Source organism: Cydia fagiglandana, chromosome 13 (genome assembly GCF_963556715.1).
Source record: "Cydia fagiglandana chromosome 13, ilCydFagi1.1, whole genome shotgun sequence".
Lineage (NCBI taxonomy): Eukaryota > Metazoa > Arthropoda > Insecta > Lepidoptera > Tortricidae > Cydia > Cydia fagiglandana.
Window position 1 is genome coordinate 14,219,936 of NC_085944.1, and position 27,125 is coordinate 14,247,060.

The 27,125-nt window shown below is 37.1% G+C and overlaps 3 protein-coding genes across 3 annotated transcripts in view; 1 reads left to right on the forward strand and 2 right to left on the reverse strand.

Annotated features, from left to right (window-relative positions):
- Positions 1 to 15,667, forward strand: part of LOC134670330 (protein kinase C, brain isozyme) — a 318,426-nt gene extending 302,759 nt beyond the window's left edge. The window contains exons 10-14 of the mRNA XM_063528130.1: positions 128 to 267; positions 1,129 to 1,355; positions 2,272 to 2,436; positions 3,654 to 3,814; positions 7,065 to 15,667. Coding sequence (XP_063384200.1) covers positions 128 to 267; positions 1,129 to 1,355; positions 2,272 to 2,436; positions 3,654 to 3,806 — 685 coding nt within the window. The 3' untranslated portion in view covers positions 3,807 to 3,814; positions 7,065 to 15,667. The remainder of the gene's footprint in view (positions 1 to 127; positions 268 to 1,128; positions 1,356 to 2,271; positions 2,437 to 3,653; positions 3,815 to 7,064) is intronic.
- On the reverse strand, positions 15,072 to 18,628 carry LOC134670349 (tetratricopeptide repeat protein 36). Its single transcript, XM_063528164.1, has 4 exons — positions 18,260 to 18,628; positions 17,824 to 18,006; positions 17,302 to 17,471; positions 15,072 to 16,556 (listed from the first exon to the last, which is right to left on the reverse strand). The coding sequence occupies exons 1-4, from the start codon at positions 18,378 to 18,380 to the stop codon at positions 16,452 to 16,454; spliced, it is 579 nt and encodes a 192-aa protein (XP_063384234.1). The 5' UTR covers positions 18,381 to 18,628; the 3' UTR covers positions 15,072 to 16,451.
- Positions 18,629 to 20,777: 2,149 nt separating this feature from the next.
- Positions 20,778 to 26,943, reverse strand: LOC134670309 (SUZ domain-containing protein 1). The gene is made up of 3 exons (XM_063528059.1): positions 26,881 to 26,943; positions 26,495 to 26,793; positions 20,778 to 26,400 (listed from the first exon to the last, which is right to left on the reverse strand). The coding sequence occupies exons 1-3, from the start codon at positions 26,938 to 26,940 to the stop codon at positions 26,166 to 26,168; spliced, it is 594 nt and encodes a 197-aa protein (XP_063384129.1). The 5' UTR covers positions 26,941 to 26,943; the 3' UTR covers positions 20,778 to 26,165.
- Between the last annotated feature and the right edge of the window lie 182 nt (positions 26,944 to 27,125).

Genomic DNA, 27,125 nt, shown 5'->3' on the forward strand with positions numbered 1-27,125 from the left:
GCGCGAGCAGCGTTCACGACGGCCGTGTATCGCGTACTGCGGCTAGTGCGGCTCGCCGACAGACTAAAAACAAGTGAGTCTAAACCGTAAAATTATTCAAAGAGGTCCATAATCTTCGTAATTGCAGGTTCTACGCAGCGGAGATAGCAATAGGGCTGTTCTTCCTGCATTCCCGCGGGATTGTGTACCGCGACCTGAAGCTGGATAACGTACTCCTGGATCAAGATGGCCACATCAAGATCGCTGACTTCGGCATGTGCAAGGAAGGTGAGTGGCAGCCATCAATACGTGCCGTAAGTATATGGTATAAAGGGTATTTGACATTTTTAGGGTTCCGTACCTCCAAAGGAAAAAAACGGAACCCTTATAGGATCACTCGTGCGTCTGTCTGTCCGTCTGTCACACCCTATTTTCTCGGAAACTACTGGACCAATTAAGTTGAAATGTTACACATATGTAAATTAGTGACCCAAAGATGGACATGTTATTTTTATATATTTTTTTAAATACAAAAAGTTACTTAATAAAATAACCAAAAAATGGCCATTTCCCCTCATCCCCCCTTTATCTCCGAAACTACCGAGTCTAAAAATTTTCTTCTTTTTACCTATAGATGACAGGAAAACCTATTAGAAATGTGCAGTCAAGCGTGAGTCGGACTCGGACTTATGTACGGAACCCTAGAAACGCGAGTCCGACTCGCACTTGGCCTGTTTTTTTATGAATGGTATCAATCGATCAGGATTGTTTTTAGGATCAAATGTCTGTATGGGATCCCATTGCCTTAAAGCAATAGAAAAGTCACAAATGATGATCAAAGTCTGGCACCCGCGCTTTACTCACGAAACGCTTCTAACAAAATGGCATTACATCGTGACGTCACGATGTAACGTTAGAGGCCCTTTCGATGTATGGAAAACGAGAAAAATGGTCTACTATTTTTAAAATTTGTTACAAACTTAGGTTGCTGTTAGAGTTTTAGAAACGAAATTAACTACGAAACCAAATTTCTACCGGCTTTCTTAAGTAGAATCTGCTTTTCCATGCCCGGAACTCTAGGCGCTACAATACTATTGAATGATCTCTAATCAAACATCACCAAGTCTATTTACAAAAGCCATATTTCAGGCATCAACGGCGACAAGACCACCAAGACCTTCTGCGGAACCCCGGACTACATCGCGCCAGAGATCATCCTCTACCAACCGTACGGGAAGTCCGTGGACTGGTGGGCGTACGGCGTGCTGCTGTACGAGATGCTGGTGGGACAGCCGCCGTTTGATGGCGAAGATGAGGAGGAACTGTTCGCTGCCATCACTGATAATAGCGTGTCGTACCCCAAGACACTCAGCAAGGTGAGATACATGGCCTTGAAGGTTAACTCAGGGTTAACACGAGTTATAGTCGTTCGATTCGTAAGTGGCCCGGAGCGGCTAATCTTTTGTCTATTGTTAAGTAAAACCGCATGTGCCATTATCTGCAAAAAAGGGTCATATAAATTCTAATTGGCACCTGAGCGTGGGCTAGTTAGTCCAACGCTCAAAAAACCAGTGTAAGATTACGCGCCTTTATTACGGATCTCGATGACACGTTTTAGACTGATTCTGTAGCGTTTGACTCGCCATTTGGTCGCCATTATACCAGTAGGGATCAGTAAATTCGTTGATATCGATTACCCGCTCGAAAATCCTTCTTCCTACGAAAGCATAATCATAATGATAACTCGTATTATTTTCCCAAACCGGGCTAATCCAACTGCAACATGACTTTTCCGGTCATGCTATTTTTATATACATGTTATTATACTGTGAGCTTGAGAAAATTTCGAAAGTATTATTTTTCAACCTTTTTGGGTAAAATTTGCAATAGCTGGTATTGTGTTTTATTTAGTTAAAATACAAAACCATCATTCAATCAACATTTAGAGCATTAGAGCTGCAGAAACTCTTAACAGTGAATTTACTTACTTAATGGCGCAGCGACCCAAAATGTGTCTTGGCCTCCGACACGAGTAATACACGCCAGTTGTCTCGAGCCTGTGTCATCTCCCGGCCGCTGGGCCACACGGCCTGGAAGAGCGTCCCCCGATTGGTAGATGGGGGAATGGTCGAACAGCCTAGCTATGCTACCCGGCCAAGTCCGATGGACTTTGACCGACATAGGATGTGGTACTCCAGCATAATGGGGGTTATGCGGCGCGTTAACAGTCCCATGAAAAAAAAAACAATGAATTTACTAAATACAAATTCTCATCATGTGCTATCCCTGCAGGAAGCCAAGGACGCGTGCAAGACGTTCCTAATGAAGAACCCGCAAAAGCGGCTCGGCTGCGGCCCCAAGGGCGAGGAAGACGTGCGCACGCACCCGTTCTTCCGCCGCATCGACTGGGCGCGCATCGAGGCGCGCGACGTGCAGCCGCCCTTCAAGCCTAAGATTGTGAGTAGCTTTACAACCGACCCTATAAGTATACACAGACTACGCTAGTCTCTGCTCACGACTTTGATCGTGTAGAAGCACCGCCTCCTCTCTTTCCTGATGGAAAACCCTCGGAAGCGGCTTGACTATGACCCCAATGATGAGAATATTCGCACGCACCCGTTCTTCCACCGCATCGACTGGGCGCGCATCGAGGCGCGCGACGTGCAGCCGCCCTTCAAGCCTAAGATCGTGAGTAGCTTTACAACCGACCCTATACAACACAGACAAGACATCCTCCAGACCATAGAGAAATATAGTAATGGAAAAACTAATATTTCTGGGACCAAAACTGATGTATGGAGTGAGCACTCTTGTCTTACTTACTCAATGTCCAGACTGAGCATAGTAGCGCTCTGCCACAAATATATATACGGTAGTTATACTCCATTTTCGAGTCAAAGTGTCTGTGTGACGCCCGTGTCTTTGAACGGACCAATCATGGCACGGGACTCGCTCACCTCGTCCCACGCACCCCAGTATTTTTTGCAGCATCGGTTTCATGAAATAATTGCTCTAAACTCCGTCTAGAGGATTTCTAGTCTATGCTATACTACGCGCTAGTCTGCTCACGACTCTAAATACTAATGCTTCTTCCTCCTCCTTACATTCCTCAATATTGAGGGTCGTGACATCCCTTTTGTATCACTTTCTCTCTTACGATCTTTCTCCATCTGTTTTTGTCTTGGGGGATGTGGAGAGCCATGTGAACTGTCCAGTCAAGAGCTGTGCGGATCTGGTCAGACCAAAGTATTGGACTGCGTCCACGTCCAGGCCTTTCCCATCCACTTTCCTTGCAATATTTTTTTTAAATGAATATTAGGGGACATCTTACACAGATCAATCTAGCCCCAAACTAAGCAAAGCTTGTACTATGGGTGCTAGGCGACGATATACATACTTATATAGATAAATACATACTTATATACATAGTAAACACCCATGACTCAGGAACAAATATTAGTGTTCATCACACAAATAAATGCCCTTACTGGGATTCGAACCCAGGACCATCGGCTTAGCAGGCAGGGTCACTATCCACTAGGCCAGACCGGTCGTCAAATAAGACCGAAGTATTCAAGGACTGCGTAGACATTCGGATGACAGCCACGGAGATTTTAATTAATGTTTGATCATAAAACATTAAAAATAAATGGAGATCTTACTTGTCATTCCAGAAACATCGCAAAGACGTGTCCAACTTCGACAAGCAGTTCACGACGGAGAAGACCGAGCTGACGCCCACCGACAAACTGTTCATGATGAACCTCGACCAGACGGAGTTCATGGGATTCTCCTTCCTCAACCCCGAGTATGTGCAGCACGTCTGAACATTCAGGTAGGTAATACAAAATATTGTCTACGGTTACCGCGATAGTTACTCAGGAAATAAAACTATTGAATTCGGTCATCCGCAAGGATCGGACAAACGCCCGTCATTTGGGTGGTATAACCCTGTTCCGTACAGTAGAGACTTCCTTATGTTAGTAAAAAAAGCGCTGGTGGCCTAGCGGTAAGAGCGTGCGACTTGCAATCTGGAGGTCGCGGGTTCAAACCCCGGCTCGTACCAATGAGTTTTTCGGAACTTATGTACGAAATATCATTTGATATTTGCCAGTCGCTTTTCGGTGAAGGAAAACATCGTGAGGAAACCGGACTAATCCCAATAAGGCCTAGTTTACCCTCTGGGTTGGGAGGTCAGATGGCAGTCGCTTTCGTAAAACTAGTGCCTACGTCAAATCATGGGATTAGTTGTCAAGCGGACCCCAGGCTCCCATGAGCCGCGGCAGAATGCCGGGATAACGCGAGGAAGAAGAAGAAGAAGTAAAAAAATATATTTTATACATTTATTGTACCATAATTTATATCCAAAGAAAAAGTACTTAATTATTAACATTCCTAAAATTACTTTCGCCAGTAAAATAGAATAACCATTACTTTTTCTAAATTTTCTTTTGTGAGCCTATAACGACGTGAATTGAGGACCCATTTATGCGTTGAAAAAGTCCGTTCACAGTCTACGGACGTCATAGGGGCATATGTAATCGTTGACATTGGTATATTGTTCTTCCAATATGCTTGTGCCTCGGAGATAATTTTTTCATGAATTTCTTTCACGGTCACGTAATCAGGATTCCTATTAAATATTGATTGAAATTTTGATATAGCTCTAGATCTAAAACTCCCGGGAATATTTCGTAAAACAGTATGTATGTCTTTAATAATTTTAAATGAATCTTTTATGTGTAACTTCGTCTTTTGTAGTTCAAGAATTTTTTGTGGAATGACTTGGAAATATCTTTTGATGAACAGGAAATCTTTTTTTAGACTTCGGATTTTTATTAATTTCTTAACCTTTCGAATCGCGGAAGATTCGTTTTTTAAACCATTTATCACCCTTTTTATTTGTTCAAAGTATTCTGCATAGTAACATGCGGCTTCGATCCAAGTCCCCCATCGAATAACTGTTGGTTTAGGTGGTAAAGCTAAACCAGGACATTGTTCTCTGAAATATTTAACTCTAGAGTCCGATTTTAAAAATATTTGTTTTATATATGCAATCATCTTATCCGCATTTAAAAATCCATTACGTATTTCTTCACTTAATCGATGAAGGCCATGTGCGAAACAAGTTACATGCAATATTTGAGAATATGCACGTTTCAACAATTTTCCAGCCTTTAACATGTAACTGGCAGAATCCGATGAAAAAATAAATACTTTCCGTTTGTAATTTTCAGCAGAGTCAGTCCATAGCCAGTTCAGTGTATTTTCATAAAACTGATAAATAGTTTCACCATTTACCGTTTCCAAAACCTTGGATGCTATTAAATAGAATCTGTTACCAGCGTTTAAATTCAAAGGCATCAATAGAAAATGTACAATTTTTCGACCCAAACAGTCACGCGTTTCGTCAATAGAAACCCAAAAACTATCAGCCTCTCGTAATTCACTCCTTATATTTTGCATTGTCATTTTATAGGCTTTTTCCAAATAAATTTTACGTATTACTGATTCACTTGGAATATCGCGGACACCACAATACTTTTGCAAAAAGGTATTAAAATGATAGTTGCTCAGTTTAGACCAGGGAATATTAGCACATATCATCATAATTGTCAAATCCATATAAAAATCTGTGTTGCATTCTGAATTACTCCGGTTCTTCAGGTGATTTTTTGACTCAACATGACCCTGAACATCAGATTTCCGGTAGGTTCTCAGGCGTTTATCACAAATACGGCAACGTAATTGAAATCCGTCGAAAAATAAATCTGGATAGGAAGAAATCCATGATCGTATACATTTTTCACTTGCCGGACGTCTGGGAGGCATAATTTGTAATTAAAAGAAATTATATTGCTTAAAGAAAATACGTTTCTAAAGAGACAACGTCAAAGTGTGACAAGTGTGATAGAAATATTACGTATTTTATCTAAATGGCCAGTAGTAAACAATGTCATTAAAATTAAGTACCTATGTGTATGTATTTATCTGGTGTGATGATATCCTATATTAATTAGGTAAATATCGATGAATTAGTAATGCTCAATAGATGATATTTTGTGTTAAATTGTTATTTAATAAATCTTAAAAAATAAAATATGTTAACATCATAAAACGAGGAAGTCTCTACTGTACGGAACTGGGGTATGTTACCTAAATGACGGGCGTTTGTCCGATCCTTGGTCATCCGTCAGTCACCCGTTGACCACGAACGCTGTAAAAGTTTCGAAACGTCGGGATGTAGTATGAATTCAATAGACGCGATATAATCCGTTTCAATAGTTTTATTAACTAGGTAATACAAGTTTTGTAGTCTGTCAAACAACTTTCGGCGCGATTCGGGAAATGATTTAGAGATTCACTAGATATGAAATAGTAAAGATATGTGACGTTCCACGGCAAAAGGTCGACTATGGCGGGTATGGCGGCTGGCGCTTACGCTATTTTTAACGCCGCACCAATATTCAACCGAGGCAATGGTACCTTTTGTCGTGGAACGTCACATATCTTTACTATTTCATATCTAGTGCATCTCTAAAATTATTTACCGAATCGCGCCGTTTGTCAGTAGAAAAAGGCGCGTAATTCAAATTTTGTATAGGACAATAATTGTTGTTTTGTGGTCGATCTTTTTGCGCCTCTATTTCTCATTTGCCGCTTTTAAGTTGTGATTCTAAAGAACTTATATGTTTACTTTGTGAATAATCTACAAACGGCACATGTCTTAATCCTAATGGCTCCTCTACACCATCGTCAATGATGGTCCATTACATAATGGACGACGATTCCTTCGTATGGGCGCACAATCATGGCCGCCACTTCCTTTGATGTTTGCCCGAAAACCGGCAGAATGGCGATTATGCTCCATAATCGCAGATCATGGGCCACTGTAGACCAATAAGCCCTCCACATGCTTGGGATCACCTGCAATTGCCCATCATGGCATTCACGGCCAATTGTGTAGACTGTGTAGAGGAGCCAAACTTCGATGAATGTACCTACATTTAAACTTCAGTTTTTCTTTTTAGGGTTCCGTACCAAAAAGGTAGAAATGTCTCAATTTATGCAAATTTTTTTTTCAGGCTTGATCTTCTCTCCAATATTGACGCTGGCGCGAAATCGGCAACGGTTTCTGAACGTGAGCTCTCTCTATCACTGTCGCTCTCACGGCGCCTGCCGTTCATTATCTCACTTCGACTATGAACTGTTCCGTTCGAAAACTATGATCTGTAATTTGTATTCGTTTAAATGTTGACGGAATCGTAACTTGGAATTTTTAGAAACACCATTTTTTCGTAGGTGTAAGTATAAGATGTAATTTAATCGTTTGCTCATTTTATACCTAAAATGTTTATTTACCCATCCATTAAGACATGACAAAAGTATATTAACCTATTTATTTTGTTTACTGTTTTTTCAGTACAATTAATTCGTTCAATAATAACAATTAATTCATCTCAACGAATTTCAATCAAAGCAATACTAATCGGAATTAAATTTTATTACTATGACAATATACTTTATTGTTACTGTCTTACCTTTGACATTTTTTGAATGACAGTACCTACTACTTTTACTTTTGTTAATTTTTGTTTTGTTAACACCAAATCATGTTTATTTTTATTTTTACTCTGAATATCGTATCTTGGGGCCACTTGGTATTAATAAATGTTAGTGACACGTTTGATGCCATTTGTCAATAGATTATCGATCTAATCTTAAGTTAATAGGGATTATATTAGTTTGGCAATGTTGACAGATGGTGTCTTCAGAGGGCCTACCGCTAACATCGAAGTTCCCAAATAGCGAGCATCTCTTTTACTCCAATTATGTAAGTAGTTAGAGTGACAGAGAAAGATGCCCGCAATTTACGAAATTCGATGTTAACGATATGCTCTCAGCTCTTATGCATCTCACATTGTCATAACATATCAGTGTTAATTGTAAAAATATAAATAATTCAGTGTCGTGTCTAGTGGGTGGTATTATACTTGATAAGTCTTTGAAAATATTTTTCCTTTTATTTAATAATTGTTTGTAATATTGAAGCTCACTGTATTCGAATCTCAGGAGTTCTAAGATCACTTGTTTTTAATCAATTTTGTTTTTTATTAGTCACGTTGAAAGATCAATTGTTTATACGAGTTTAATTCTAAGGCCATTTTCTTATGTAGATTTTATCTATGGTTACCGTTATGGCCATGAAATCATTTTGAATCGGCTGTATTAAGTTTACATTGTCTATGGTTTGTTGGATTGTTTTACCAATCATTTTTAGTCATAAATTTTCTGTGCTGGCCATAATTTACATATCGGCGTATACTTATGAAAAAAAAAAGCGTTAACATACTTTCGAACACAACCAGACAACCACGACCTTGGTGCGATCCGTACCGTGTTCGATCGTGGAAAAAGCAGTTCGCCGTACTAATGAATATTACTCTCAGTATCTCTCTCTTTCTTTCCAACACATAGATAGAGATATAAAGTTTCGATAGGACATGTGCATTTGCGAAACTTAAGTTCAGCTTCAATTACAATTTTAACGGCAAGTACAGGCAATTTATGATACTTTTTACCGTGATTGCATTTTGTGATCTTTGATTGAATCATATTTTGCGTGAATGTGTATGTATGTATGTAGTGTGTACTTCGTTTTTCTATACGGGTTTGTGGTGTGATAAGATCAGTTAGATGGATATTATACATGGTATGTAGAATTATGTAGAATGAGAAAGCGATCTATACCTTTTTATTAGAGTCGCTGATGTGTTTGAACTATCCTATCCAGCTTACATTTGCCAAAATCACACGACGTGTTTCTCTATCACTAGAAGGGATTGTACTGTCTGCCCTTGTATAATCAGTGCATGATGAAGTATAACAATTTTTACATATGACAATTATTTTAAACGGATTACATTGTTAAGACGAATAAACACTCGACATCTTTCGACTGGAGCTGGAACTGCACTGTCTCGACTGATAGAGCGCGTGACGTGTACTCTTGTACAGTCGCCATCAGATATATCTGAGCGGCCAAGGTGCTCACAGATATTTGTATGTACTTGACGTGTAGATATTTATCTCTAACCACATCCGTGCCAGTGACACGGAATGTGTCTTGCCATATTTAAACTGAAAAATGGTAGGAAAAGGTAAAACAGTGGCACCAAAAACGTTAAAATTCGAAAGCATGAAAACTTCTCTATCGAATTTAGACAATCCAAAAATTTGTTAGTATACTTTTTTTATGAAATATATTGTATTTTTTGACTTTCAGTTCGTTTAACGTCTCACAACACTGCCGCCAAAAGTTGCTGCCATATACTCGTACTTAGTCACTGCACTCTCATTTTAATTACATGGAACTTGGCATGAAAATTCGAGTAACATATATCTATCTACTAATACTATCGTATCTTTAGGTATTTAAATAAAAGTAAAGAAAATCTACCCTCAAATGGCTCGTTAAGCCATTATAACTACCCGAAAATGTATAAACTGTTTGTTTACTTTTATTTAAATACCTAAAGATACAGACTAGTTTTCGTTGCTAAAAACGTTATACAAAGAAAATATTGTATTCAAACAACGCAAACTAGGTACAGTCAGCAGCAGAAGTTGCTAAGCGGCCGTGGTGTTCAAAATTATCTTGACGAGCTTTTATTCTCTTAACAATAAAGTCGCGTCAAGATCATAATGAACACCTCGCCCGCTTAGCAACTATTGCTGCCGACTGTACCAGACATAATATACTCGTAATACTTCGATTATATGGCGGCAGCTAGGTTCATGTGACTCTTAACCTTCTAAGGCCCAGCCATACAAATGAAAAATCCAGAATTTGCCACTGAAATTTGAACATTTAGTGCAGGGAATAGAGTTGATTTCGGTTCGTTTGAAAATTGTAAGAAACAAAACAAATGCGAATCTGTTCCAATTGAATATGATTTAAATTTCATTGAACTGAATAAGTACCTACTATAGGTAGGACCTTGGGTCTTAGCAGGAAAAGATAATTTTTATGATCGTGAATGGTGTGAAATGTGAAATGAACACAGTGAAATGAATTAAAGTAGAGAAATTAGGTTGTTTTTGATACCGTTGTGTGAGTTTTGACAATGCTGACAATCGTCTACTAAAATAGCCTTACTAACTTAATTAATAATAACTTATATTAAATAAAAAAAACATTTAAAAGTGTAACGCTCTTGCTAGATTAAAATGTATGTGAATTTAAAAGAAAAAAAGCATTTGATTCTAAATTGAATTGTAATAAAATGACATTTTAGGTGTTCTTATCATTTCTAAGTCTTAAAACTTTATTTTTAGCCGTTGAATCTTTTTACCGCCTTTTTTAAATTTAGCATTCAATTTAAATTGAATGCTAAATCAAGCATAGTTATCGTACGTCATTACGATATTCCTTTAGATGAACATGCAAATTTTTTAACCTTGGCGGTGAAAAGGTTATGTTGTACCGACTTTTGTAAAAGGTAAAAACGGCTTTGTATTGTAAAATTAGCACGGCTTAGAAGTCCTAGCAAAGATTTTTTAGCATTAAGTGTAGGCTTTAAGTTAGCACTCTGGCTCATTTTGTCTGTCCTCTAGGTATTTTAACTAAAATAAACAAAATGCGACTTTTATTGCAAGAACTAAATCATTTTTTGACTAAATAAAAAGCCTATATTGTATACAGAATAATAGAAAATCTAACATCGTCGAAAGTTAGATGTTTTTCAGCAAAGGCATTTTAGGTGTGTTATTGAGCTACACTACCGATGATGTATTGCTTAATGTAAACCGCTCAACTGCTTTGTAAATCTCTAAATGTGACGTTCCACGGCAAAAGGTACCTTATGGCGGCTGGCGCTTACGTCGCATAGCGCCGCAATAATATTGGAACGGCGTTAATAATAGCGTAAGCGCCAACCACCATAAAGTACCTTTACTCGTGGGACGTCACAAATATCTACTACAGTAGAATCCGTTTATTATGACTTCGCTTATACTGACCAACCGCTTACTATGACGTAATTACTGTGCGAAGTTTGGTTTTTATATAAAATTCTTAGTGACAAATTCGGATAAGGTGACTTCGTTTATAGTGACAAATCGCTTACTATGACCGAAAATCCCATTTTCATGAAATTATGTCCGGTTATACTGACTCTTATGCTGGTTTTCGTGGCCGTCACCACGTGTTTCCCTGCGAGGACGTTTGATGCGTTAGTGGCGTGTAAGGTATTTTAGTTTTGATCATCAGTGACAAGTTGATATTTGTTACAAGTTTAATAAAACTTATTTCTCACAAAGGAATTTGAGATTAATTTGGAAAACATAACAAAAATAATAAGTTGTACAACTATGTTTTATATGACATCCGCTTAGTATGACGTGTTTGTCACTTCCCTTCGATGTCATTATAAGCGGATTCTACTGTATATTAATAGTAAGTTTGTTTAGAAAAATGAGCCAGAATAGGTTTAAATCAGCTGGAGAGGGAGACAACGTAGCGAGCCGACGCTCACACGCGAACGCGAATGTTCGCACCCCACACCACCCTTTAAAGTTGAGGCATTGTTATGAAATAAGTTCAAAAAAGAAAAAAAATACGAAAAACATACCCAACAAATATTGGCCCGAATATATAACAATATATCCGTACACGGCGGGAAGAAGTTGATATCTGGCGAGAAAAAAATGAAGAAATTTGAACCTTATGTAAGTTTATTTTAAGTTCAAATTTCTTCGTTAGAATATCTCGAGTTATCAATTTCTTCCCACCGTATACGGATATATATTCAAACTGCTTTAAGTTTTTAACCCCTCTAATAGGTATATATAGGTATAGGTAGGTACTGTTACGATATCGGTCAGCCAAAAAATAACCTTAAAGTTTCAAAGTTTAAGGGTATTATATATTGCCCTCATTCTGGACTGTGCAAAGTAGCGTGTTTTTGTGTTGGAGGCCAAGACTCATTTTGGGTTATCGCACCAGCCAAGTGAGCAAGTAAATGGGTAAGTATTCGCCCGGTAGGATTTGAGGGGTGAACTGACACGAGTAAAACTGACAATTATCTTTATGACGCTGTGCATTCATGAGACTGGCAGTTAAAATCTGAAAGTGGCCACGTTTAGTCATGAAAGGGGACTGAAATGGTTCAACAGTCGATAACCCTTATTTCATAACAATGTTTTCTGCTCATCAACCTCCACCCAGCTTTTAACATACCTTTTTAGACGCAAATCAAACATTTTCATTTATTTAAACATCCTGCATAAATCCAAATAGTATTTCTATTTAAAAGGGCAATATACAGCCCAAATATACAGTCACTGGTAGCTGAAATAGTAAGAAATAACTGCATATAAGTATAGCTGGTCAAACAACTTTGTCAGTGAAGAAAGGCGAGATATTCAAATTTCCATGGGACGATATAAGCCTTGGCGCCTACATTTTTTAAATTTGCCGCCATTTTCTGCTGACGGAAATGGCTTGACAGGCTATATTTAATAATTTATCTGTACCATTGACCAGCATTTACACAGAAAACGAGGGAATAGTCTAGCGACTGCGAATCAACAAATCTTTGTCTCTACTTATGGCATAACAGCATATATTTACTTTATATCATATTCAAAATATGTAAATTAGACGTACCTACTTATTAAGATTTTTCGGTATTTATGAATTACTATAAGACATTTATGAACTTAATATTTCAAGCATAATAAATATTATATATAATTAATGAATTTGAAAACATTGATCATATATACCTTACCAAACTAAATGAAATTATATATATATTAGGTAATAGTTACTAAATCTCATTTTCGACGATAGTCATCTTAACTGGAGTTTAATAGAAAAGAGAAATACTTAATGTAAAGAAATATGACAGGTTTTCAATGAAATATTAATATTTAACATACATTTTAACTAGAAATTGATATAAATGAAAGGTTTAAGTACTGTTGATAAAATCATGACTGGCCACAAAAAGTACGAAATTACGAAGATCTTTTCTATTGAACTCCATTTTTGTTATGAGACAAATTATCATTATGTAATGTTTAATGTACTTATATATTTGATGAAATTGTCATTTGTTTAAGTAATATATATAAAATATTCAAGTAGTAATCGGTAGAACGAGTTCGAATTTATCGGGGTTTTTAAGGTATTTACTGTTATGCCAAAGAGTGACGCACTAGCGACATCTAGTAGATTGTTTTGAGCCCATTCGCAGTTCCTGCATTATTCCGAATTGTAGAATTTGCATTTCATTTTACATATTAGTGTTTGCTAGCTTATTCCTCCTCCCTTCATTTCTCTGACTTGGTCAGTTAGTAAAATAGTTAAAAGTTTATAAAACTTATAGTAATCGTATTTATCTTAATCAATCATTATTATAAGATCTCACTTGTAAATAAGCATAGGCGTATTAACTTGCTGGTCATTTTGTCTCTAAGTATTACTAATTAGCTGTGAATAAATTTTGCTTTTACTTTAAAAAAATAATTCGCTATTGTGAAATTTCCACGTTTTATTTTAAAACACCATATCTGTATTACATTAAGTATTTTACTTTACTTATCATTAATGTTTATTATTATGTGTTCAGTGAGAAATTAGTTATAAAACTTTGATATTATTTGATAGGCTAGCGTATGTTAAGCATTATAGTTTGCTCTTACTAAGACACTGCTGTTACCTAATTATATTGAAATAACTTACTGTCACAGTTACTTTGCTGGAAGTAGATCTTAGGTTATATAAGTACCTAACTGTTACTCGTACGTGAGATGAATAATTTTAATCTTCATTGAGCCCTATCTCGAATATAAAGGCCATTATGGCCCAACCTATTCGATAGTGTACCTACTACCAACTTTTTTTCATCCGTGTGAAAATGTTCATGAAAGAATAGGCCTAAACCTTTATTTAGATTAAGCCCGTAGTTAATACAGGTGTTTAGTATACTTTTTAAAATATTTTACTATTGAATATTTGAAAGATATAAAAGATTTTACATTAACGATGTTGTTGCAAGCACCATCACCTGTGCCAAATTGTATTTGTAAATATTTTTCCACGATATTAGATTGAATTTAAAATTACGAATAACCAATTTTTACTTACCTGTATTCTACTTCTTACTAGCGGTGTCGATAGACTATGAGTAGAAGGTACGGGTTTTCTGCTAGAACGTTAGCTTACCGTCTTATTGTATCTGTTTTAAGTCTATTATAAAAGCTGTAACAGACGGGCTTACCGGACCTTAGTCCGGTCCAAGGCCTGTTCGATCGAAGGTGTACGACGTACGTCCAGTGCGCCCGTCTGTTATAGCGTCAAGTTTCAGTCACTGGCGAGTGCGAAAGAAATCTTAAATAATATGTACGATAGCTAACGTACTAAAGGGGCTAGTAAAATATATATGTCGCAATTATTTCGAGTTGGAGAACTAGTTATAGGCTAGAAATAGGTATACTCGCTACCTCTCTCTAACTTATAGGTAACTCTTCTTCCGCATCTGAGAACTACAATCGATAGATAATATATATTATGTAACTAGCCAAAGTAGTACCGGTATTATAGTAAAGGAAATATTTAAGTTTTTCTACTATAGTATCGTAACTGTAATACTCCATTTTACCTTTAATTACTCTTAGTTGTAATAAAAAGTCGTCACAAAATGTCTGCGGCTTTGTTCGGTCCGGCATATCATAGTAATCATTAGAAAAAGGCGCGAAATAAGTAGGTAGGTGTGGAACCTTAAATTTTTTATTTCGTGCGTTTTTCTAGTAACAAATGTAACAGTGCCTGGGTTGGTCGTCGACATTTTAGAAATAATTATCCATCGCTATCGACCACTAGCAACATGTAGAAACTGTTTCACCTTTATACCATTTACTTATTGCACGTTTTCCATTAATTTAAGTAAATATGTAAAATGTATTATGTCGGATATGTGACACGATTGCTATTTGGACTTTTGCCTAAATAACTACAAATCTTAATATCTATAGGCCAAAAATGCATATGAGATGGCAAGCTGACGCTTTAAATTTTTGATCTATAAATCTAAAAGTTTTCAGTGGGTAGCTTGAGCCGGAAATGAACTAACACCTGATTACTGAAAATAGTATTTCCGTTTTATCTCCAATGCGTTACCACATGTATTGAATGTGCCAAAACAATTCATAAATCGCCTAACACAGTAAAATACCAAAGACAACAAATTAAAATAAAACTCTTCCACGTAGCTTTTATAATTATAACATAAATATTTAAAGTGCACTTTCAATTTGTGTTATCTATGGTTGACGCTTTTGGATAGAAATGAAAAAGCGTCTATGAATTTTACAAATTTTAATGGTTGTGTGTGGAAATTTTACTAACAAAAATATCTTCTTTATACAATAAATTTCTGCACATGATCTTCATTAGTATATTTATGAGATTTTATTGCATATTCTAAGTAATATTTAGTGTAGTTAACGATATTTCGATTTGTAGTAACATTTGTCATTTTCAAAATGTAAAATTGTCATTTTCGATGATATCGGGTCGGTCTGGATCGCTCGGGGGCAAATACCTCCGTTTGAGTGGTTGTAATTTTCTTGAAAGTGGATGTCGATTGTATTCAACAATATAAATTTCTAATCCATTAGATTTTGTGAGTTTTATTTTCCTCTCCTCTATGAGCACAACATGATTGGTATAGTTTTTTTCTGAACATAAAGAACTATCTTACATTTTTCTTTTCAACAGCAAACGGTAAGTAAAATACGTATTTGTGAATCAGCGGCGGTAGCACGGTCGCATTTTTATCGCTTGTCAAGTTCTAACAAGTACGTAAGTGCAAAAGTGACGGGCATAGTGACAGGCGATAAAAATGGAACCATGCTGCGCCCGCAGATGGCAATATTAAATCTACTATTAAAATATATTAAAACTGGTCACTCACGTATTTTAAGTCGAAAATTGCTTGACATGATTCACTTTACACCGAGAAGCATCATCATGCTCCATTGGTGGACCGACGCATACCTCAAAGTCTCAAATACCATCAGGCTCAAACTGCCGTGTTTAATATTATTATATGTATTTAATGTCTGTGTCTCACGGGAAGCATTGTTATTTAAAATGCCTATCTCCTTCCTGTCTACGACGTCTAATAGGGTAATTGCGTCAGTTTACCGTCCGGTGTCAGTTTCCGTCCACTTGACGGATTAGCAAATAATACATTTCATTTATAATTTGCTACTTGCGAAATATATTTTTATATAGATAGATAAATTGTTTAGATATTAAGTATTGCAATAAGTCCAATTTTTGTGCAGCAATGAAGGTAATTTATATTCAAATTTCGTCAAGGACGAAAACTAGAGCCGGACGAAAACTAGCGCAATGACCCTATATAACATACAAATTCAAATACTCAATTCCGCCTGCCTTATTGCTCTGGCTCCGGGATGCCGGCCAACTTCACCTCTCCTCCCCTCATGACTTCACTCAACATCTGGTTGCAGAGAGCAGCGTAGGGATTCAGCTCGACCACCTGGACAATGTTCACATATGTTAGATTCATGTTAAGACGAATATGGACGACTACTTCTTCATACAAACATAGTCCTCATTATCCTCTTTAGATATTGTTTTCCTTAATTTATCCGGCTCGAAGGACCATGTAAAATCTTGTCTGCTCCTAAGGGTGGCGAAAATGAGTTAAATAATAAGTGGAATGTGAACCTATTAGCTTTTAGACAGTTTAGTTGGGAATAAATATAGCTTTAAGGAACGTCAGAGCTTGCGTTTGATAAAAGTAAAAATTAAACTATTAGTATTATATATACACCTGTTTTTTGGCGAATAGCCAATGTACAGTGGCGTTCAAAACTGCATGGAGATGTTTCTGTTTAGGACCTAACCTGAATCGCTAAAGGACTAAGCTAATATGTATATAATTTATATTAAATACTTACAGCTCCGCCCTTTAGCGATTCAGTTTAGTTCCTAAACAGAATCGCAATAAGGACATCATGGTAAGGCCCCAGGTATAGCCACTACTCCATATTCACCTGTTTCTTGGTGAATCCGCTGCCAAGCTTGGCCGCCCCGCCTCGAGGAACACTGGGCGGACATCCTCACCCCGCTTTCGCAGGAGGACACCACGCTGACACAGAGCTACTACGCGCGCTTTTGTATCCGTTGGTTAACGAGCCATTACCAACCTAGGCTGCTTGCTTTAAGAATCATTAGAACCTGCTTCAGGACGACAGGTATAGCCACTACTCCATATTCACCTGTTTCTTGGCGAATCCACTGCCAAGCTTGGCCGCCTCGAGGAATACTGGGCGGGCGTCCTCACCCGTCTTCCTCAGGAGGACGCCACGCTGACACAGAGCTAGTGCGCGCGCTCTTGTTTTTCGTCCTGCCGTCAGCTTGAGTGCGTGGTCTAAGTCCGCCATGGCTTCTGAAATTACGAAATAAAACTTTATTAGTTCTGAAAATATCAAACATATCGTATTAACAAAAATATCTGAACACGTACTTTAGATAATAAATAGCTCTATGTATTTTACTACCCACAGTACCTATACTATCACTGTCAATATGCGTCTATATGTCTTCTAGGATGGCTCAAGAACGCTACGGTACATAATCTTCAAATTTGAGTGACCTGTGTAAGGGACTGAGAAGAGTGAATTTATGAAAGTTATATCCTAAAAACGCAGCACAAATTGCCACTTTGGACTGACAACCTTACAAATCTTCCAGATAAAAGTAGGTATATTTAAACCCTCAATCTACAATACACCACTTACCATCATCTTTCTTCATGAGACGCAACAGTTGCGCCCTGTCGTTGTATGCGGACGCGCGTTCCGGGGCTAACTCCACGCCTTTACTGAGCGCATCCAAGGCTTCGTCCAGTTTGCCTTCATTGGCTAATCGTACACCTTGGGCGCAGAGTTGCACTGACTGCTTTTCAGCGTCGGTTGTTGCCTCTAAAACAAAGAAATGCAGAAAAAAATGCCACCTCTGTTCCTAAGTTTTTTAAGAATAGCTACTGGTGTCTATTTATTTTATTTCTGGTTGTTAGGTACTTTTTCGGTGTACAACCGGCAGGCATCTGCTTGACCAATTTCCAAAACATTCGGAAACAAAAAGGACAAATTAGAAGGAAGGAACTTATCAATCAAGTTTGAATCGATCAAGTGTAAACAGACCGCCGCGTAATTTATTGATTTGTTAACTTACCATCATCTTCCTCCTCAAATGTGTCTTCATTCACATCCACATCAGCAATAGTAGCTGTGGGGTCGAAAATACTCCTCAACACGGCCTTATCATGATCACTCAAGCCTTCTAAACCAGCCATTTAAAAAAAAATCTCAGGCTCGTTCGAAATTCAAACTTTTGATATTACTTTTATTACGCACAAAAATGATAAAAATCACCATGCAGTGTAAGTTGTGCGTTACAGTTTTGAATTAAATGTAGGTTTTATTATATATTATGACACAGACTCACTTATTTATCACTTTTATTTGTGTTATTAAATTAATAAATGATGTTTACCTTGTTTCACTAAAATAAGCCCTACCGTGCGCAACTGACTATGAGAACTGGGATTCTCAAGAAACTTGTTTCGTTTTATACTTTGCATATAATTATCGGACTAGTTTGGCTTACGCCGTTTCAATTGCATTGGTAATATTGGTATTTACGATTTCCTATAATAATTTTATAGATTTGTTGCATACGATGTAGGGTTCCGTGTTATAGGTAGGTACCTACCTATATTGAAAATGAGATGAGTTGGTAGAGTTCGGTTAAAAAACGAAAATAGCCGCTTCAGTAGGTAGGTATAAGGTAAGGTAATACATCTTATATTCAGTAAGTATCCCAAAAAATTGCCGTTTTATACCCCCAACACAAAATTAGCTAGTGGTGTTATTATATATGTTTGACGCCAATGTATATAGGTATGTCTGGGTCGTAACTTTCCAACGGATGGACAGATTTCGAAACTGTTTTTTAGGGTTCCGTAGCCAAATGGCAAAAAACGGAACCCTTATAGATTCGTCATGTCGGTCTGTCTGTCTGTCTGTCTGTCCGTCCGTATGTCACAGCCACTTTGTTCCGAAACTATAAGCACTATACTGTTGAAACTTGGTAAGTAGATGTATTCTGTAAACCGCATTAAGATTTTCATACAAAAATAGAAAAAAAACAATAAATTTTTAGGGTTCCCCATACATAGAACTGAAACTCAAAAAAATTTTTTTCATCAAACCCATACGTGTGGGGTTATCTATGGATAGGTCTTCAAAAATGATATTGAGGTTTCTAATATCATTTTCTTCTAAACTGAATAGTTTGCGCGAGAGACACTTCCAAAGTGGTAAAATGTGTGTCCCCCCCCCCCTGTAACTTCTAAAATAAGAGTATAATAAAACTAAAAAAAATATATGATGTACATTACCATACAAACTTCCACCGAAAATTGGTTTGAACAAGATTTGGTAAGCAGTTTTTTTTTAATACGTCATAAACCGTAAACCGCAATTTTATTATGTTACTTGCTGTTACGGAACCCTTCATGGGCGAGTCCGACTCGCACTTGGCCGCTTTTTTTTACGTGAAAGCCAGTTTTCTTGCGGTAAGTTCTTAGCTAATGGTTGATATAAGTTTATCTAGCACCTATCAGCTCTTTTAAATTCAATTTCTCAATCTGCATGTAATCATAGCTGCTGAACCTGCATGAGTTTGGGTTCAAATTTGGAGTCTGATCTCTGAAATCAGTGTAAGTCAATAATATAAATAAAACCCGAACCAACTTGTTATCTCTCAAATCACCGGACCATCAATAAACACAAATATTATGAAATATTTGAGACATCGAGCAATAAAACTTATCTATCATCATCCTTCCAAGGAAATTCTCAAGGTTCTTGATGTGCCGTGACTTTCGGCATGTATTATTTACGATTGGATGTGTGCGCGCAAGGTGGGCCTGACGCTGTGGGACATTGTTAACCTTTTGAACACCGCGCGTATCGTGCGGGCCGCGTCATCTTGAACCTTGCTGGAATGCACGAAGGTTGATATTGGGCTGTAGCCGCCCGCGTCATTGACGGTCAAAAGGTTAAATAGGATAAAAGTGTATATTTTTGGCACGTCGAACGCGATCATCACTTAAAAAATTATGCTGAAACGAATGTTCCAACTAATGTCCATATATACAAGTCTTAACATATAATATACAAGTCTTATTTTCATAAGTATTACTATACTAACTTAATGATCTTTACTTAGCAAAAACGAGGGATTGACAAGATGAATCGCGCGGCATAATTGTTGCACTACATTCCCAATAAGTATCCCGATTCCTATTTTCCTCTGAACGTAATAACGTAGGTAGGTACTATTTCAAGTACTTTGTCGAGAGAAATAACTACACTATACTGCAAAACGTAATTCAAGACCAAAAAAAGTAAACAATGGGTAACATTTTTTACTAGCGCGTCTTGTATTTAAGGAAAAATAATTAAATAAAAGTACTTTTTTAAATAGTAGGAGTAAAATTACGAATAAATCATTTATCTTAGCGTGATTATTTATCAAAAGGAATTTACTATTTTACAAACAAATTATTGCAATCGCAACATTGTCTTACTTTTTTTGGTCTTGAATTACGTTTTGCAGTTTAGTTAGGCAAGTAGTTTGGGACAATGGGAGTAATGGACAACATACCCAATAATAATAAGAAAAGTTTCACTTTTTTGTCATTTTATTATAAACAGAAAGGTTTGCAACAAGATGATTATTCTCTATATCACAATCCTCAAGAGTTTGTAAACTTATGCTAAAATTGGTATAGTTCGGTCAGATTTTAATTTGACTTTACAATATTCGACTAAGATGTTTTAACTATTGGCCCAATTCGAACAACGCGTATAAGATGTCACAGCGACACGATACCGATCTGTCGGTATCAAAAGTGACGTTTCTTCCAACTAAAAACGTCACGATAACGTGTCGTATCACTGTGACATCAATATAAGCATTGTTCAATTTACATTACACTTTGAAACGAAAGTCGTCTTAAAATAAAGACTGCGATTTTATAAATGTTAAAAATGTTTTCTTTTTTTAAATAAAGCCAAAGAAGCGGTGGTGGTTGAGTGGATCTGACGTCAGACTTTCAATACGATGGTCGCGGGTTCAAACCCTAGTTCGTACCAATGAGTTTTCCGGAACTTATGTACGGAATAACATTTGATATTTACCACTACTATACTTTCTTTTGACACTAGTAAGTCTCGTTCCATATGGGTTTGATCGAAAATTTAACCAGACAATTGATCACCTCTACTCCACAGTTTTCAAACCAAATTGTCTCTTATTCTAACTTGCTTAGTAAAAGTGTAAAAATATTGAGACTTATTAATATTTACGACGTTTCCGGTTTCCAAAACTTTGGCGTCGAGGCTTTGTGCAATCTTATAACAAGACTCGTTACTCCATTGGTTGATTCCACAGGGCCTACCACAAAAACTAAAAAATTGTTATCTGCCTCTCTATCACTCTTGCATATTCGAGGGATAGAGATGGATAACGAGATTTAGATTTTAACAATAGATTCTCAGGTCAAGGCAATATCAAGAAAGTCTTCTCAAAATTCTCAAATGACGTCACAATACCCGAAATTTTTGGGTAACATTTTTTACTAACCCGATTATGAAAAGGCCAAAAGGGTTATGATTTTAGCAGTCTATGTAACAGTAATTTAGACCCACGATTCTAACGAAACAGTAATAGGATATTAAAGTTTCATAAAATAACATGATATAAGGGCTATTGTTTTTTTCAAACCAGAATATACAATATAACCATGGTAAAATCAAATCAAACTCTGACCAGAACTCATGCACCTCAGTCACTCGAATGCTTCATGGTCAGTTTGTCAATAACAAATTGAAGACTGCAGAGATTCCCGCAAGGTGATTTGGATTTTAGAAAATTTTAAACCTTAGTTCTATCAGGCATAAGATATATATTCGGTTACAATGGAAAAACAAATATTTTCTTCAGGGACAAGTGTAAGATTACATGTGGGCACATGGATAACTAAATTGATAGATAGAAGATAGTATCTATTAATGGATCACTATATGTCTCGCGATGTTGGAGTCATAGATATACGAATTTCGAGCCTCAAAACTTCGCGGCAAGCCCTCGCCAATAAAGCGTTGTTGTATAACAGTTGAAAGTCGTTATTATACAGTCTATCCTATGGTTTATCCTTGCGAGATCTCGACAAATTATACTAAGGGGTATATGATACCTACTGTGTTCTATACAATGAGGTGAAATAACCAGAATTATACACAGTGGTTCTCTGCGCATTGACATATACCGACCACAAGCACCATCAAAACTTAACACGTTAAAATAATATGCTAAAAATATACAATTAGCAAGTACCTTATCCTAAAAAATATACTATAATGTATAATGTAGAAAAATGGGATATAAAAAGTTTAATGTTATAATTTTGACAATTATTCTATCAATTAATTGTATGCACACATTGTTTAATAAATATATAATAATTAATGAAATTGTTGTGTAATGAATTGTTTTCATTAAAATGTGGTGGCATGATGGTTGACAAACCGAAAAGATTTTTAAAAGAAAATCTTCGATTAAAAAAGGTGGACTGGAGAAAATACAAGTGAGGTAATTGCGACTACTTAAAAATGTCGGCTAATTCCAAAAATCACTCATAAATCCATCATATTAGAGTTCATTTTGGATTTACCCGACATTCGAAACTTTTCAGAATTACCTTATCACCTTACTGATTTTTAGTAGTTTCTGATTACATTGCTACTAAAATCTCTACTTAGCATGAATCGCGGTTGCTCCTCACATACTTTAGAGCCCAGGATTCGCTTTCCAAATTTTTCTCCTCCACAGTTGTGGACACACACACACTTTCAGTTGTGGGGCCCGATACATTCCACGACTCTTCTCTTTCTGCACAGACTAACACGGTCTTCTATATCGCTTGTAAGGCCTAAGTCGTTCTCAACCGCTGCCCGGCGAAGACACACGACGAGCGAGTGGTGGTGAGGACGACTTAGGCCGACCGAGGCCTAAGACCATTAGCGCACATCTCATCATTCACAATGTTCCAATTATAAGCAAAGAGTCACTGATTGTAGAAGTAGTGTAAAGTCAAAGAAATTCGTACCCGTATTCGTGTTCGTAGTTTGACAGTCGAACTACATGGCGCTATGTTTTCGGGTACTCGAATTGTCTCAAGTCAACTTTTGACAGCCAGACGGCCGCGAGCACAACTTATTCTTAAACTTTATACGTCTTCTATTTTTAATAACTCTTTGGTTTTAGACATAAAACTAAAATAAATATTTACTAAATGACATTAGCTCATTTTAGAGAATTTTTGCAACCATCATTTGTGTAAACACTACCTTACAATAGACGCATTCATCTTTAGAAATGAATGTTGTTTTGATAATTATGACATAATTCTTTGTAGATAACATGTTTACAGAGATCAAATAAATATCCGAACTAGCAGCAATATTCTCAACTTGAATCAAAAACAAGTAAATAATGATTATTTGCATTTTTCTTAGTTCTTTTGTGAAATCTTGGCTGATGTCTATGGCCAAGAAAATTTGTTATTGACCATTAACAATAATTAGAGGCTCTAGACGTTCATCTACATTATTAATGAACCATAGACACAGAGATTATATTGTTGTTTGGAGACTAGCAAACCTCATTATTTACTTGTCTGTTAAAAAAATATTGCACCAAAGTGCACTCATCCATTCAAGCTCATCGAATTGAGCTAAAACATATTTAAATACTCTGAAAACTTGCACATACAATCATTCAATATGTTGACAGGTTCACTGGGGGCAATTGCAAATATGGGGCAAATGCAACTACTTAAAAATACAAGCAAAAGGGTATAGGCACTCGTACCCATGGCACACTTTGTTCTGTAAAATAGATAATGTCCACCTATTGTGGAAGTATATTAAATTATACCATCTACTTGTATTTCAAGATAGACTTCCAACCATGCTAAGTTTGCATCTACTTGGCACTCTTGGCAGCCATGCCATACTTCATGTAAAACTTTGTGGGCGTCTGGCGGTCATCACATTAAGTGCAGCTTCATACTTCGCTCCGGTGTGTGACAAAAACAGTGCTACACATATAGCAACAGGAGCAACTTGTGGGTCTGCATCAGAATGGTAACCATGCGGAGACTAGTATACTGTGCTTATTATAATATAGTCGTTTGATTTGTATCTGGTCCCGAACTGCCAATCCTTTGTCAATTGTTAAGTAAAACCGCGTGTGCTACTTACCTGCATAAAAAATGGCTCAGTCACGTTCACCGTTATTGAATTACAACTCCTATGGAAATTGCAATAAGATTCAAAATGAACAAATGGAAAAATAATTTGCGAGGCTGTGTGATCCCTCTACGGTTACTGGGTGCCGGCGAGTCAACGCTCCAGAACCAGTCTAAAATGTGTCATCGAGATACGTAACAAAGGCGCGTTATCGGAGAGCGCACTTACACTGGTTTTTTGAGCGTTGGACTAGCCCGCGCTTAGGTGCCATTAGAATCATACGACCCTTTTTTACATGTGTGCTTAAGCGCAGTTTTACTTAACAATAGACAAAGGATTAGCCGTCGGGGCCAGCTACAAATCGAATGACTGTAGCATTTGCTCTATTTACAATTACCTCTAGTGACCCCACTAGATTGGCATCTAGCTCTCACTTACATACAATAAAAATTATTGTTCCCTTTAGTGAGCTCAATCATCATTCACAATTCATAATTTATGTTCAGGAACAAATGTAGTATAAGTAGTAATTAATGTTATGCAGGTGTCAAGAGAAATATCTTTTTTATCAACAATGGTATGAAGTACTGTAATTGGGAACTATTTGGGAACCTTGGTCCATCCAGAAGTAAAATCTGGTTAAAATAATTTTGCAACTTGCAGCAAATGCTTGTATACTAAATCTTAAAGCAAGTATTCTAGCTTTTAGATATAACAACATTTCTTTCAACTACTGTAAATTAATTTTTTACTGTAATTTTCTTGAAATTGGTCTGTTTATCAAAATTCAAAAAATCCCAAACATTCTAAATTATTTGCTTAAAACATAATTGTGGCTTCCTATGCACTGAAATAATTTAAGTCTATTTGAAACCCAAAAATAAAATGTTTTGTTTTATAGAATGAGAGGGTGTTTTTTAGTTCCAATAACATTATTTATATTGTCTATGCAAGGGTGTGAACACATTGTTAATATTTGAAAATGGCATAAAAATCCTTTTTCATGGTGATTTGTATATAAAGTGAAAAGTTACAACTTGTTTGAAAAATATGACACTATAGCCCCAAGTGTTCCATAATAACTGCTTTAAGAGCCACTTGTTTTATAGCATTGATAATAAATAGAGGGAAAATTCATATTTATATACAGGATATTCAATTACAAACTTTTGATTGAATTGAGCTTCATTTTACACAGGCAAAATGCCTGAAATTGCCAACAACAACATGTCAACAATGTTAACAGCAAACTGGTCAGGATTTTATTGACATATCATTGTATAACAGTAGTAAGGCCAGTTATCAAAAAAATCTATAGTTTACTGTAATTATGTATGTATGCATTAGTTCTAATGATACATCCAAACAAAATTAGCATGTTATGAAGTTTTTAGACCAATTAAGGATTTTTTTGATAACATGAATACCATGCACTTGTTTCACCTCAATAGGCCTGTGCTAGCACAGGCGGGGCGCGACAGTATCTCGCCTTTGAGATAGACTACTCACCTTTTTCTAGTTGTATTAAACAGAGACGGGTAGTCTATCTTTACTGTCACGCTAATCATGTGCTAGTCCGGCTGGAGCATATGTGGTCATAAGACACTTTTTAGAACCATAGAAACAATGTTAACACAATTTAGGAATTGTGAAGAAGATCATATTATAATCAGAGCCAATATTTCAACATTGTCTTTCTCGGGTAGTTTGTGGATGGAATTAATTACAAATTAGTGTATGACTGTCATGGGCTGGTGCTACCTTCGCTGGAAGCCTTTGGTACCGTCGGGACCCCGAGGTGTCCGTATAACAAGCACTCCCGGAGGTGGCGGGGACGGGAACACCCCTGACGCAGTAGCTCCGGGTGGTAACCTCACTAGCACCTTACGCTCCTTCCCTTTGGCATTATCATTGTGACAATTCTTCACTTTGTTCCCATTCTGACTGTCGCTAATGCTATTCGCTTGTAATTTATCTTGCAAGCAGCTCAAACTGAAATAAATCATAATAACTTGTGATATAAATTCTACTGATTATGTAAACAATGGATAGTTCACTAAATGAAAAGGCTCGTTGTGTCGCTTACTTGTCGTCGATGACGTCTTCGGGGCTCCGCGCTTCGCCCAGTATCCGTAATCTCGCTTCTTCGTATTCTTTCTGTCTTTGTTGGAGAGTTTTAACAGGGCGCGCGTTCCGTTCGCCGTTCAGCTGCCCGCTCGCGAGCGTCGATGGCCGCTTCAGAATGCGAATAGCTGGCTCCGGCATAACGCACTGAGACCCAATACAGGCGCTGTCTTCCACAATTACGTTCGTAACCTTGCAACCTTTCAGTGGAGTTTTCACTGGCGGGGACGCACTTGACATCAGCTTGATCTTCGTGTCTAACTGAAACAGATTAACCTGTGTGTGAAGGAATGTAAGGCGGCCGGCTTCGACGTCAGAAATGTCTCAAAGAGCGACGAATACACTTACGCCAATTTCGTCCATATCCTCCCAACTTTCACATACGTCAACTTCATCTTGGGCCGCCATGTTGACTGACTGATTAAGATTGTTGCCATAGTTCAATAACAATACCCATACCACAATGTGGTCTATGGTCATGTAAAGACTTCTACAGACGGTGCATTCGATTTTAAGTGGTATCCAGACGGGACTGATCAAATCGGTCGAATCAGGACGTGCGGGCGCAAACGCCAATTTGGTCCGCCGAATTC